Genomic DNA, 15,506 nt, shown 5'->3' with positions numbered 1-15,506 from the left:
GTTGAGAAAAAAATCATAACATTCTCTGGTGGGGTTTTCAACATAGGTAGATGTAATTCTTAGACAACTATAATACAAATGGTGGAGGGTAAATGAATTTATATGGTTTAAGGAAAATAAAAGATATAGGAATGTGCAGAAATGTTAGTCAATGCATTTTCATGAAACTTACATACTGTTAAACCCTTTCACAGAAATTTGATATAACATATAAACGTGTTGATGTTGAAGGCAAATGTATTTAAATTGTTTTGATAAAGAGGTCATTTTTTCCTACATTGCTAAGTTTCATTTCTCCCTTATTTATCAACTTCAAGTAAATGTGTTAATATATGGGGACTTTCAGGAAAGATCGAGGTGTAGTTAGACATGCTTCACCTCCTCATGCAACCATAGAAAGAATTACAACTAAACCTCAAAGCAACACCCAGAACTGTCAGAAAGTCAGTTTGGAAGTCCAACAACCAATGATTTAAAGAAGCCACATTCATCCAGACGGGTAGGAGAGGTGGAGATGCAGAGATGGGTGGAGAGGCAAAGAGATGCGGTGTGGCATGGAGTGGCTGGTGCGGTGGGATGGGCGGTCCCATATTCACCTGTGGTGGATAAAAATCCGAGAAGGATACCTTGGGGGTGAGCAATCCCATTCCCAGGCCACACCACACAGCCCAGGGTTCAAGCACCTGGAATATAAATCTCCATTACTTCTGACTGTAAAAACCAGTGGGGGTAGGGACAGCAGAAGAAACTGCTGAATTTTCAGGAGACTCCGCTTAAAGGGCCCAAACAATCTTAGAAAGTATGCAAACCCATGCACTCTGGGGTTCAGCACGAGGGCAACAGCTGGAAGGGCATTAGTCACACACAGGGAGTGGGTGAAGTGATTAGAAGTGGGGCAAGTACCCAACAAACTTCCAGAAGCTACACAGCAGCACTGTCCCCTCTCCCAGCCCTTCCCCCACACAGAGCCACAAAGCAGTGAAGAGGTTGTCCCGCCCTGGGAATTACCTAAGGCTCAACCCCACACAATATGCAGGTGTCTTTTCTAAGACAGGGAGTCAAAGCAGCTCTACCTAATAAACAGACACAAACACAAGGAGGCTGCCAAATTGAGGAGATGAAGAAATATGGCCCAACTGAAAGAACAGAACAAAACCCCAGAAAAAGAACTAAACAGAACCGAGATAACCAACCTATCAGATGCAGAGTTCAAAACACTGGTGATCAGGATGCTCAAAGAACTCACTGAGCACAGCAACAACATAAAGGAAGGAATGAAAGATACACTAAGTGAAACAAAGAAAAATCTATGGGGAGCCAATAGTAAAGGGGAGGAAGCCAGGATTCAAATCAACGACTTGGAACATTAGGAAGAAATAAACATTCAACCAGAACAGCAAGAAGAAACAAGAATTCAAAAAAATGAGGATAGTATCACGTGAATCTGGGACATCTCCAAACATACCAACATCCTAATCACAGTGATGCTGAAGGAGAAGATGAAGAGCAAGAAATTGAAAACTTATTTGAAAAAATAATGAAGAAAAACTTCCCTAATATGGTGAGGGAAATAGACATACAAGTCCAGGAAGCTCAGAGAGTCCCAAAGAAGTTGGACCCAAAGAGAAGCACACCAAGACACGTCATAATCAAAATGCCAAAGGTTAAAGATAAAGAGAGAATCTTAAAAGCAGCAAGAGAAAGACAGAGAGTTACCTACAAAGAAATGCCCATAAGACTATCAACTCATTGTTCAAAAGAAATTTTGCAGACAAGAAGGGACTGGCAAGAAGTATTCAAAGCGATGAAAAGCAAGGACCTACAACCTAGATTACTCTGCCCAGCAAGGCTGTCATTTAGAATGGGAGGGCAGATAAAAGGCTTCCCAGATGAGGTACAGCTAGAGGAGTTCATCATCACTAAGCTATTATTACACAAAATGTTAAAGGGACTTAAGAAAAATATAAAAACTATGAACATTAAAGTAACAACAAATAGCCCTGGCTGGCGTAGCTTAGGTGTCCCAGGTTCGATTCCCAGCCAGGGTACATGCCTGGGTTGCAGGCCATAACCCCAAGCAACCGCACATTGACATTTCTCTCTCTCTCTATCTCCCTCCCTTCCCTCTCTAAAAATAAATAAATAAAATCTTAAAAAAAAAAAGTAACAACAAATTTACAACTATCAACAAACTGAATCTAAAAAACAAAAATAAACTAAGCAAACCACCAGAACAGGAACAGGATCATAGATATGGAGATCATTTGGAGGGTTATCAGCAGAGAGGGAGAGAGGGGAGAATGGGGGAAAAGCTGCAGGGAATAAGAAGCATTACTGGTAGGTACAAAATAGACAGGGGGAGGTTAAGAGTAGTATAGGAAATGGAGAAGCCAAAGATCCTATATACATGACCCATGAAAATGGACTAAATGGGAGGAATTGCTGGAGGGAAGGAGGGTACCAAGTGGAGGGGGGCAAAGGGGTAAAATGGGGACAACTGTAATAGCATAATCAATAAACATATCTTTAAAATATGTTAATATATGTACTGTAGTTTGATGTATATTTTCTACATCATGTACCTCATAAGCTTAATTATTAAAAGCCACCAAGTTAAAATGATGCAGGAACTAACAGAATTAGTTTATACATTTTTATAATATTGTAAAACCAAGAATGAATCTATACATTTTTCTCCTTACCTAATTCATAATAGTAAAACATATTAAATAAGTGTTGTTTATGAATTTCAGGATGATGAAAAGCACAGTATTCCTTCATGTGTACACTTAAGTTTGGTTTTCAGCTCTCAAGAATAACTAAATAAGAATCACATATAAAGCCCCAGCCAGGTAGTTCAGCTGATTGGAGGATCGTCCTGTACACCAAAAGGTCGTGGGTTCGATCCCAAGTCAGAGCACATACCTAAGTTTCAGGCTCAATCTCCAGTCAGGGTGCATATGGGAGACAACCAATTGATGTTTTCCTCTCTCTCTCCCCACTTACCTTCCTCTCTCTCTAAAAATCAATGAAAATGTCCTCTGGTGAGGATTAAAAAAAAACAGCAACAAAACACATGAACATTCTGTAATAGTTTTAATCATTTTTTTAAATCATAATAAAAATTTTTCCTGTATATTTAATGAACAATAAAAGTATGTTATTAAAATTGATTGGCGTAGAGTCAGACAGGATAACAAACAACAAAATGCATGACTTACGACAACAAAGGCTCATTTCTAACCTAAGCTCCATGCACATTGTGTCTAGCAGAACAGAAAACTGCTCCTCATGATCACACAGGGGCCCAGGCCGATAGAACAATGGCCCCCTGAGCGAGAGGGAAAAGAGAGCTCTGGAGAGTTTCATGTGGGTGAAGATGACACTTCACTTCTGTTCGTAAGTCACTGGCCAAAGAGTCCTGTGGCTTTACCCAATCCCAAGATTGCCATAAAATGCACTCCAACTTTATGCCTGGAAAGGGGGAATGGGAAATATTTGGCCAATTATGTCAATGACTTTCACAATATGTATTTAACCTTTATTACTAACATATCAAACTTAAAATTATGCATGACTGTTTTATAGATTATTCCACTGTAATGTGAAAAATATGAATGTCTCTTAATCCATTTTTCATTTAAAATAACCACTGTCATTAATGTCTACTACTTCAGCTCTTCAAAGTAGCTTTTCTTTCCAGATAATGATACATCCTATAGATAAGTATTGAGAATAGCTGAAAAAATTCCTTATATTTAAATACATGAGTGAAAATTTAGGGATCAATATTTTCTTCAGTACTGGCTTTGCTCTGCTCTCACCAGACTCTCCAGTGACAATGCACTTCTTAACCACAGAGGAAGGCACGTGATGATTAGAGGTAACTTACTATTCTTCCCACACTCACACTCATACAGTGTATCTGATTTCAGAAAATCACAACAAATATCCAATTACTGCATATCTTTTTTTTTTTTTTAAGATTAGACAGAGGGGAAGGGAAGGAGAAAGAGAGGGATAAAAACATCAATGTGTGGTTGCCTCTCACGTGCCCCCTGCTGGGGACCTGGCCCACAACCCAGCCTTGTGCCCTAGACTGGGAATTGAACCTGCAACCCTCTGATTCACAGGCTTGTGCTCAATCCACTGAGCTATGCCAGCCAGGGCCAATTACTACATTTCTAACAGCCATACTTCACCCTTATCAGGAATGCATGTAAGACAGGAAAAGACAGGAAGTGTAAGGGCTTATAGTGCCTTGACTGATTAAGGAAGCTTCCCTTGAGTCTAAAGCACATTGAACTGCCCCACTGTTTTTCACCCTGGATGAGGGATACACCTTTCTTTGGTAAAGTGAGAAAAGAATTAATGTAAGTGCCAATGTAGAAGGCAAGAACCTACCCAATTCTAGGAAAGAGTACTTACAGGGGATCCATAAATTAATTTACTTAGAGGAGTAAGTATCCATTTGCCCCTTGGACTATGCTACACAGTAAGAACTTGAAGTTGAAGCAAGCTTCAGTTCTTGCTCTATCTAATGGCAAGGAGGATGTGCCATACAATATGATAAATAATGAAATTGCTTACTGAGGAAGCTTTCTATTTTACCACAACTTAAAGTAAGAAGTATATTTTACATTATGGTCCAACACACACATACATAGTCTCATGAAACAGTAATCACCCTCACTATATGTAATGCACTCTGATATTCCCTACTCTAATGTCTTTGAATGCTAGTCTCAACCAAGTAAGTTCATTTCGCAACCAACTAATGATTCATAGCTCACGATTTTAAAACAATGAGCTGTAGAAAATAGAACAATGTAAGGCAGTCCCTAATTATAAGAAGTGTCCTTTAAAAAGCCTTAGCTTGGCCCTGGCTGGTGTGACTCACTTGGTTGGAACGGCCCCCAGTAAACCAAAAGGTGGCAAGTTTGATTTCCAGTCAGGGTCCATGCCTAGATTGCAGGTTCGGTCCCAAGCAGGGTGTGTAGGAGAGGCAGCCAATCAATGATTCTCTCTCATATCAGTGTTTCTCTCCCTCTCTCTCTTCCTCCCTTCCCCTCTCTCTAGGATCGATGAGCACGTCCTCAGGTGAGGTTAAAAAAAAAAGAAAAAGAAAGAAAGAAAAGCCTTAGCTTAGAGGTGCAAGTCAGTCCACTGAGGTCTAGGAGTCAACTAGAAGTCAACATCCACAGGACATTAAGTTTTATTCTGTTATGTTACTTTGCCCACCCTAATATTCAAATTTTCCCATTGGCCAGTGGGTGACCAATTTCCAGATTGGAGTGATGTGACCCCAAGTCAATGAAGCTTGGAGGAGTCAGACAACTGATTCTGCCCTAGAGGCTCTGCAGGGAGCATGCCCTGTCAACACCTTGGCCCAGGGCTACTTCCCTTAAAGGATTTTATTTATTTTTAGTAAGGGGGAAGAGAGGAAGAAAGAGGAGAGAAACATCAATGTGTAGTTGCCTTTCCCAGGCCCCCAACCGGGAACCTTGCCTGCAACCCAGGCATGTGCCCTGACTGGGAATCGAACTGGTGACCCTTTGGTTCACAGGCCAGCACTGAATCCACTAAACCACATCAGCCAGGGCTTATTTCAAGACAAAAAGTTTGTGGTATTTGGTTACAGCCAGCTCAGAAAACGAATTAACTTGACTTAAAGAGGGTCACAGTGCAAAGTGCCCAGAGTACATGGCCACCTATAACTTTATACCTTGCTATTTTTCAAGTAAGAGTTATGGTTAAAAAAAGCAAACAAACTTTTTTTAAAAGTGCTATGGTAGTATACAGAGATTCACAAACATACTAACACAAATAATAACTAGGTGAAAAACTGAAGACATACAAAATAGAGCCAACAACATAGTTTATGCAAATACACATATAATAGTTCTTGCCATGAGTCCACTGCAAATTTGGCTTTAAACTTTCTAACAGCCAATATACAAAGGAAGCCTCCTTGTTTACACGATTCAGTGGCCATTAAAATAAAAGCAAGGCAACTCGACAGAAACACAAAAGAGAAGGTAAAATGTCTACCCAGAAGAGTTTTGGGGGCTGAGCAATGCAAAATAAGATGAACGGTATTCATTATACCATGTACTAATACAACTGTAGTAAACTTCTTACACCAGACCCAAGTTTCTGTGGCTAATAGTACCCCATAGAATAACAACATGTCAGAACTTAACTTGAGTCAAGAAAATTCTATAGCACAGATTGGTGTCAAAACATAACATTCTGTAGAAGAGAAGTGCATGTCAATAGAATACATTTTACGTATACGGCTCACTGCTGATTTGCCTTATTTCTCGGGTACCTTTTAGAATATTTATGAAAGGTCTTGAATAATACTCAGAAAATAAGCAGTGTCCTCAAACTATCACCCATTCAATAAATGTTTCATACAATGTCTACGGAGGTGGCTCGCTTGAGAGTAGACTTAGTATGGAAAATACTCAACCAGTTTCTACTATCTGCCAAGTAGGGTCTGGGGAACTGTTGAGGAGTCACATAAATATCCCATCCCTATCCCTGAAAAAGCATCCAGGCCGGCAGGGGAGAGGAACACACGTAGGGCTCCAAACAGTGCCCCTAAGCCAGCAAGGGGGTATCAAGAACGGCTTCCTGCAGATGATACTTACTAATCGCCTATTGGAGGATGAGTAAGTAGATGGGCGGAAGGAAAGGTGTCTGGCACCACCCCACGTGGTTCAGAACACTCTTCAGCCCCTAGAATCTAGGAGTGCCCTAGAATACTTCAAGGCGCCGGGTGGATAAAAAGGAGAAAGAAACCCAGAAAGAGTTGGAAAATAAGAGTGCATTTTATCCTCCACGAGGCGCACACACAACCACTGCTTCAGAGGTTTGCGGGGCAGCTGTGTAGCCATTTCCAACAAAATAAGTCAGCAAACCTTGCAGGATCTTATACAAAAGTGAGTCTTTCCCCCGAACCACATCCCCTCAGTCCTCCGCACACCCAGAGGCGCCAGCCTCACTGTGCCGTCGCTAGTACTTCCGGGTCTTCCAGTAGGGAGCCCCTCTAGCCCCCAAGCGTTCTTTTTCTCTACTGCTCTCCGCCGCTGTTACTGGCGAGAGTTGGAGCCGGGTTAGGGGCGGGCCTTCCGGCAAAAGAGCGCGTGGGGGGAAGGAGGTCACCACTAGGTAAGGCTGTGCGGGTCTTTCGTGGGGGTCTGTGGTGTGGTGTGGGCGGTGTAGAGGTCCTGCGGGTGTGCACGACCTTGTAGGGTCGCCGAGAACAGGGCGAGTCCATTTCATTAGGAAGCAGCTTAGAGGTTTCGCCGGTGTCACACAATCAACTTGACCTTTTCCTGCGTGAATTAGGGGATTTTCCAAACGAGGGGCAGTAGGGTAGTTCCCTCTCCCGCGCAGTCACTGTCTTCCTGTTTAGGAATTTTTCAAGCCTAAGTTTCTGTGCTCACTGGAGGGCTTTTTGCACCGTAGCTTGGTGTGGGGCATGCAGATTAATTTTGTTCCAGTTTGAGAAAAATATAATAAAGTGATAACGTAAATAAAATTATCTAAATACCTTGTCTATTCATTATCAGATGACTTGACCCTAATCCTTCCATCACTGGCAGGCACGATCCAGTCAGTTGAGGGGTTTGGCATGTTCTCGCTGAACTGAATAAAGCAGATCTATATGCAGAGCCATTCATGCCTCTATACGACCCAGTAAAATAATCGGTGCCGGGCTTTAAAAATAGTCAAGCCTTGCGTGTAGATTGTTTTCCTGTGAAATGCGTGTGCACAGTGTGCGTGAGTTCCTTGAGGCCTGGCGATTACTAGGGCAGGCAGTGTGCCAGGCATTTTACACGTCAGCCTCACGATGCAGGAGGTAGTGTAACTGTCCTCATGGACAAATGAGAAAACGGAGGCAAAGACTACAATACTACTACTAGTACTACTATTACAAACCTCACATGGCCATCAAAGAGCAGAGACAAAATTCCAAACACATTTTCAGCACCAAAGCTCGTGTGCCCCTCTGACCACTGGTTTTGGAGAACGGAGAAAGCTCTCCCCCCAGCAGGATTTACACACACCTACACTCACATTTCAGCATACATTTTTAACGTCCCATGGGATTCACCACGCTGGATATCCAGGTGAAGAACTCTTGCACTTTTCAGAGAAAACAAAGAAGCAAACCTAATCTAAAGCCAATATTGAAATAAACGGTAAGCCTGACCTTGTAAGTGCTTCAGACCTATCAGAAAGATCAAAGAAACTTGCCCTTTTATGCCAAGGTCAAAACGTGGGGATTTTCTTGTGTGTGCTTAATATGTTTGAGTAATTTGTTTTTGCTTAGCATTTTCAATTACAGTACATTTTTCTTCATGGTACTGATTTTTTAGTTCACATTGAAAGAAAATGATTAATTGTACTCATTAGCATGGCTTCATGTGAATAAAATTTATGTGTCTAATTGACATGTAAATTATTTGCCTTTTACTTTCATGCCTTTAACAGGGTCCTCATATATTTTTTAAAGATAACATTGAAAGAATCTGTAAAGAGGCCTACCAGGGTCCTGAAAAGTCCTAAGTAAGGCTTTCGAACTTTCTTTAAAAATTTAAAGTTAGTAAAAAAGTGGCAGTTTGCCGGTCTTAGAACCAGTATTTATGGACAGCAGAACTTTTTAGCTTTTTTAGCGTGTATGAAAAAAAAACATCAACCTCCTGTGCCATTCTTATTCAGACATGTGCTGTGTGGAGGGAGACTACAGAGCAGTAACTGGCAATTATAAGCATTTTCAGTTTCCTTCTGTTTATCAAGTGGTTCTTTGTTTCTACTACATTCCCTTTCTCCGTCATAAAAGTTTTAGGACTTGGATTTTGTGATATAACCATATTCCGGTGGGTTCTAATGAGACCTTATGATGTATGAGCTATGTGTCCCAGTAATGTGGTACATTCATTCTAAAGTGGGCACGGACATAACTTAGCATCCTGTGATGGCTTCAGTGACCACTGTCTTAATAAGTCCCTTCCTCCTCGTTATCTGTCATGTTACCAAGCTACTGGTCCCTTCCCCGATTCCTCTGGCTGTTGGTCTTTGTAAGTAAATCCCAGAGAGGTACAGGTCTAACTTCATGGAGTCTCTCTCTCTCTTTTGCATGATTAAATAAGGACAGGAATAAACAAATCTGTCTGATAGAACATAAGCACCAACTTACCAACAGATTTAGATTTTTTTTTAAGGTGAATGCCATTTACTGGGTGCCACTGCCTTACTTATTTCTCACAGTAGCCCTGTGAGCTTTGTTATCCTAAAAGGAAAGTCAGATTGAGAGAGAACAGGTTCAGGATAACTTAGCTAATGGTTCCTAGGCCACCTTACAAAGAACTGATTGTGAAAATAGCATGCAATTGCAACAAAAATCTTTCTGATGCCATAACAGTAATTAAGCAAAGCAAATTTGATTAAGAAAGTTTTTTTTTTCCTCTGATGTTTGGAAAAACATAGCTTTAAAGGGGGGAAGCAGAGAAAAGATAAAGCATGCAAAGAAACTAACTCTGAAGGCAACTACTGGACATTTGCAAGGCCTTTGGAGATTTAAAGCACTGATTTGTTAAGTATTTTCTATTCATACAGTAAGCCAGCAATTTTCAACCTTTTTTATCTCAGTACACATAAACTAATTACTAAAGTTTTATGGCACACCAAAAAAATGCATTTTTGCCAATCTGACAAAAAATAGGTATAGTTTTGATTCATTCACACCACATGGTTATTGTTTTGTTGGCTGTTGTCATTTTTTTCTTTGACAATCTAAAGGAAAATATGCCAGCACCCCTGACTAAACAGTCAAGTATTGCAGGTTTTAAAAATTCTTGCAGCATATCAGTTGAAAATCGCTGCATTAAACAATTAATGACTTTGTTCCTCATTGATAAAAATAGTACCCCAACCCACCCCCCTCCACATAATGGAGCAAGTGTTGGGAGTGAAGTGAATCTGGGAACCCGGCTCGCTGAAAGGAGAAGGAAAAAAGAAAGAGCAAGACTTGCACAGACCCAGGTTTGGGGGGCAGGGGGAAGGCAAAGACCTTGGATCTGACAGTTCTCCCATTGCTGGCCTTCAGGTGGCACTATTGGCCCAAGTTTGCTTGGTTTCAGAATGGTAAGTGGGTTGAGACAGACAATTCAGAAGGTGGTTTGAGGCCAGCCTCTGCTCTTTGAATGCATCTTACCATGGACATGAAATGTTCCTTAATTAAAACACTGGTTCATGTTTTGTTTGTTTTTTTTTTTTTCTTGCATGAGCTATTTTGAAATTTACTTGGCATCATTCCTGTTGAGGAGGGGTTTTTGTATATTTCTCCCACTGGTTTTCCAAGATAGGTTTATGTCTTGGCAAATTCTCATCTCACTGTGTACAAAAATGTCATGTAACTTAGCATATTCTGCCAGTAGTCACCCCTACATTTTAACTGGAATGGAATAAGATAGTTATTCCACCAACATTCTCGATTTTTATGTATAACCTATATAGTTTTTGATATATAATAGCTGTAATTTCTGTATATTACAGATATCATGTGTATACCTATTTCAACATTCTGCGCCTCTGAAGAAAAAATTACTGTTTTCAGCTAATAAGATCTTAGCTAGTTTGCATCAAAGTAAAATATATGAGATGGAAGATAGGACAAGTAGCATCACAATTCATAAGTGCCCTCTATTCAGGAATAAGATGGATCTTTTGAGCTCTTCGTGTTATTTCCATAAGACTACTGTCTCTGTTTGTTTTTCCCAAATGGCTCTCAGTCTCTAGGCAGAATTCCGTCCAGCAACCTAGAGGCTAAATGACCTCATCACTCATTAGCAGTTCTCAGCCATCTGGAGCCCTTGAGGAGATCCGTGTTCAAAGGGCTGATAATAAAGACAACAGCATAATTATTTCTCTGCCGTGATTAAACCTTCAGATGGCAAGCAGTCAGCATATTTATTCTGCAGACTGCTTAGGTGGGTGTTTTCTGAAGGTATAATGACGCTGGGGTAGGAAAACTTGTTCCTCTACCCTTACCTAGCCTACGAATAGGTAAACCGACCATCAGTAAATAACCTATTGAAATCACAGAACAGTTCATTGTAAAAAAGGGCAGTAGAGCCAAGGAGCCATAGTGAACACCAAATGTAAAAACTGCAAATGTAAAACATGCAAAGGGAAACAGCCACTTGTATTGTGGATATTTCTCAACCCCAAGACATGTCCTGCCCACAACATGAACGGGTCCACACGTGACTTGCTGCATTTTGGTTTTCTAAGGTGCTCATTCGGTAACCTGGGTGTTTCTTACAATAACCTGGCTGTCTTCTCCTTTTCTGTAGGGACTCCTGCTCCTCAGTGCCCCAGAAATGTCACCGCTCTCAGAATATGCCTTGCGCATGTCTCGTCTGAGTGCCCGGCTCTTTGGGGAGGTCGCCAGGCCTACGGATTCCAAGTCCATGAAAGTGGTGAAACTGTTCAGTGAGCAGCCTTTGGCCAAGAGGAAGGAGACTTACGACTGGTACCCAAATCACAACACTTATTTTGCACTCATGGGGATACTGCGCTTTTATGGCCTCTACAGGTAATGACAGAAACAAACAAAACAACAACAACAAAACCAAAGAGCAACCTTTAAGAGATCTTTGTAGTAGATCAGAAAAAGAAAAAAAACACAGCCTTTCTATCTTTACAGTTTTGTGGATCTTCTAATAGTGCCCAGGAAGTTCAAAAGGTACAGTTTGAAGGGTCAAGGCTTTCAGAGTATCCATAATCAGCGTACCAAAGATAAAAGAAAGCATGCAGTTATTGGAAGACGCATGTTAACCAGGACTGTAATGTGACTTACCGTTGACCAGACACTGAGCCTCACAGAGATGTTCAATCAGCGAGGGCACTCTGGGCAGACGCAGAGGAAACCGGTCTAAATACCGAGCAGGTTCCTGTCGCTCAGACGGAGAGAGTCCCTGCCCCTCTCCCTGCCCGGTGCCCCTTTGCCCCCGAGCCGGCAAGGGGAAGCCGCCCTTCTTTCCTGTGGGCAGTTTCTTTGGCGTTCTTACTGCCTTCCACCCTCTCCTGGATTTTTAGTTGGTTCCCTTTTCGATATACTGACATGGCCTAAGTAAGCTGTAGTTCACTGTTAACAATAATGTATAATAGATACTAGAATAGAATAATATGTAATATGAAGAATAGTAGGCTCTTGGAATCATATGCTTGAGTATGTATAGGAAGTAGGAGCTTAGGACTATATACAACCCTGGAAAAAAATAGATCAAAGAATTATATGATCGTTTTCTTTAAAAAAAAAAAAAAGAAAGAAAGAAAGAAAGTCTTGCCTAACAAACTAATACATGGACATTACAAAAGAATTCAAATAGTGCATAATTGTTTAAAGTTAAAGTGCCTACTTTTAAAATTTAACATGTTTTTAATTGGACTTCTCTTAGGGCAACAAAACAAAAATTAATTTGGGGCTGTTCACTCTAGTATAATAAAATTACTAGTTCATCCCAGGTAGCTAAAGATTGGCCCATTCATTTATCCAACGAATATTTTTTAAGTAGCTGCCATGTGTGGGCCTTAACATGGGCACAGGGGAGCAGCAGTGAACAACATACGATACATTTTCTTAGTTAATATATTATTAGAGATTATCATCCATGACACATTTTCAGTTTCTGGAATTGCTTTTGGGGCAGTTTCCCTTGCCATTTGTCTGGGCTCGGAAGATAAAAAATGAACTGTATTATAGCCCAAAAGAACATACCACTGGAAAGCAGATCTCCTAAGTAGGAAATTACAACCCATGACAAAATCACATTCAGCTATTTTAATGTACCTGTTTGCTGCCACTTTCTTTTTGTTTGGGGGAGAAAAGCCTTGAGTATCTTTGGGGACTGGGGAAAAAACACTCTAGTGATCCATGGGAAAGCGGTTATTTTCATGTGTCTAGTTATGGCAAATGGGCCCTTGAAAGCAAGGCCTGCTGTGGCATCCGGCAGGACGAAACTAGACAACCTCCAGTGAAGAAAATATTAATTACCCCAAGACCTGCCGGGGGAGGGAAGCACAGGCGCTCAAAAAGCAGTGGCCCATGTAGTCCAGCAGGCACTTGGGCCATTTTGTCAACAGAGACAAAGATCCCTGACTTTGGAGCTTTCTTTCTGGCTGGAAGTAGATGGAAATGAGGGAGAGAGGGCGCTTGAAGGGGGGAAACACAGTGGATAAGTAAATTATTTATGGTGTGTTACAAAGCTGGATATCCACAGGAAGAAAAAGAGCAGAGCCGGCTGGGCAGGATCAAGGATGCTGGCAGGCAGTCGGTGGGCGGGGAGCGGACGGGTCACAGTGTTAAACAGGACTGTCAGGGCTCGCCTCGTTGTGAAGGTGAAGGTGGTGAGTGAGCCCAGTGGGACCTGAGGAAGAGCTTTCGTGGCAGGGGCAAGAGCACAGCCAAGGCCCTGAGGCCGACGCGTACCCGGTGTGACCCAGGAGCAGCACAGTGGTGGGACCCCGGGCAGACATGAAGGGCTCTGAGGACCACGGGTGGACTCTGGCTTCTGCTCTGGGTGAAATGGGGAGCCGTTTGCAGGGTTCTGAACAGAGGGGTAACATGATGTGACTTATATTTTAGAAGAGTTACTCTGGTCACTCTGTTGAGAACAGATTATTTGAGGCAATCATAGCTAATCCCAACGAGGTCTGTTTGTTGTACCCATCATGTCCGTGGACTGAAGCAGCATACCTATAAAACCACACTTTTAAAACAGCCTAGGGAGTTAAAAGTTGGCCAGCAAACCCCACTCTCACATTTAATGGACATGCCATTATTGTCCATACTTTACAGATAAAGAGATGAAGATTCAGAAAGGGAAGGTCACACAGCTACTAAATGGTGGAGCTGTGATTTGAACCCAGGTTCGAATGGGTTCCAGAGCTTACATATTTAAATATCAGCCCTGGCTGGTGTGGCTCAGTGGATTGAGTGCCAGCCCGCAAACCAAAGGGTCACCAGTTCGATCCCCAGTCAGGGCACATGACTGGGTTGCAGCCCAGGTCCCCAGTAGGGGATGCTCGACAGGCAACCGCACATTGATGTTTCTCTTCCCTCTCTTTCTCCCTCCCTTCCCCTCTCTAAAAATAAATGAGATCTTTAAAAAATAAAATAAATACCACACTGTTCTTTAGGTATTTAGTGTTAGAATGCAGACATTTTTACGTACTCTAGGCAGGCATCACCTTACACCCATCCACGTGTCCAGTAGTCCTGGCTGCCTTGGTCCCCAGAGTACCCGTCTTTTGATTTGGCTTCCACCTGCCTTTCCCCTACAGCTCTCTGGTGTGAATTATCTGCTGCCATTAAGGAGGTGTCTGCCACACTGTTCTCCCTTGTCGTAGGTGCTTCTTCCTGGGGATTTGGGGGTCTCCATGCAGCTACTAAAGTTTTTACCTAGTTTCTGCCCCTCTCAGAGTTTTGTCTTAGTGTTATAAGGAAATTTTGGGTCATCATTAGTGTCATATCATAGTTGCATAGGTTTACGTGCCTGGCCTAGGAATTAACTGCCATTTGTGACATTGTTTCTGTGAGGGAGAACTGTGACTTAGAAATGAACTTTTGGGATACAGTACAGCTGTATGTTGGGGACTCCCTGTCCTTTCTGCTCACCAAGCTGAGCATAGGCTCTGTAGAAGCCAAGGACTAATGACCAGAACCACCATAGGAGACACTGCTGCAGTGGTGTACTTTTGCAGTCTTTAAAAATACTGGCTTATCCTTTCTCTCTCCATTCAGAGATGAGCATCAGGACTTCAAGGATGAGCAGTTGCGTCTGAAGAAGCTTCGTGGAAAGGGGAAACCAAGGAAAGGAGAAGGGAAAAGAACAAAAAAGAAGTAGCGTTGGGCAATGCAGAGAGGAAGCTTCCTCCTTGGCGACTGAGAGCGGGAGAAAGAGTGTTTATTGTCTTCCCCCACGTGGGAGGAGCGGAAGCTTGTGTTTGGAGCAACACAGTCATCTCCATGCTGTAGTCCGACCCGGTTAAATTGCGACTGGTTCCTTGAACACATTCTAATTCTGCAAAATTATTTTGGCTTTGGTTCTGTAATCTGAGGTTTACCTCGTTCCCTAAAGAAAAGAATGCATAAGTTATTGTTGAATAGCTTGTCCAGGGTGAGAGTGGGATGGTGGGGAAGTGGAAGGGAAACATTAAACAAGCACCCTGTAGTCTCATTGCTCCCTCTTGCTTCCCTCCATAACCAGCCCTGAAATCTTTCATCTCTGGCTGTTCGGCCACTTGTCTCCACCACCAAGCTCACAAAGTTTATGTGCCTCTCCACCCACTCCCTTGAGAATATCTAGTAAGATATGTGGGCTAAAAGGCTGTACCTGGTAAGAGAGGACTGAGTATCTGCTGTACACAAGGTACTGGGACCCTGGTAACACTGTGATTAGCAAGAGAGACAGTCCCTACCTGGTAGG

The 15,506-nt window shown here is 42.1% G+C and overlaps 1 protein-coding gene across 2 annotated transcripts; it reads left to right on the top strand.

Annotated features, from left to right (window-relative positions):
* The first annotated feature begins 7,072 nt into the window (after positions 1-7,072).
* Positions 7,073-15,259, top strand: MRPS33 (mitochondrial ribosomal protein S33). 2 transcript variants are annotated; one of them, XM_036010965.1, is made up of 4 exons: positions 7,102-7,176; positions 9,939-10,056; positions 11,370-11,611; positions 14,822-15,259. In XM_036010965.1, the coding sequence occupies exons 3-4, from the start codon at positions 11,397-11,399 to the stop codon at positions 14,922-14,924; spliced, it is 318 nt and encodes a 105-aa protein (XP_035866858.1). In that variant the 5' UTR covers positions 7,102-7,176; positions 9,939-10,056; positions 11,370-11,396; the 3' UTR covers positions 14,925-15,259. The 2 variants fall into 2 exon arrangements, with proteins under 2 accessions (XP_028381603.1, XP_035866858.1); XM_028525802.2 differs by lacking the exon at positions 9,939-10,056 and having other exon boundaries at positions 7,073-7,176.
* Positions 15,260-15,506: the final 247 nt, after the last annotated feature.

The sequence above is a fragment of the Phyllostomus discolor genome, chromosome 10, assembly GCF_004126475.2.
Source record: "Phyllostomus discolor isolate MPI-MPIP mPhyDis1 chromosome 10, mPhyDis1.pri.v3, whole genome shotgun sequence".
Lineage (NCBI taxonomy): Eukaryota > Metazoa > Chordata > Mammalia > Chiroptera > Phyllostomidae > Phyllostomus > Phyllostomus discolor.
This window is presented reverse-complemented; position numbering and strand designations above follow the sequence as displayed.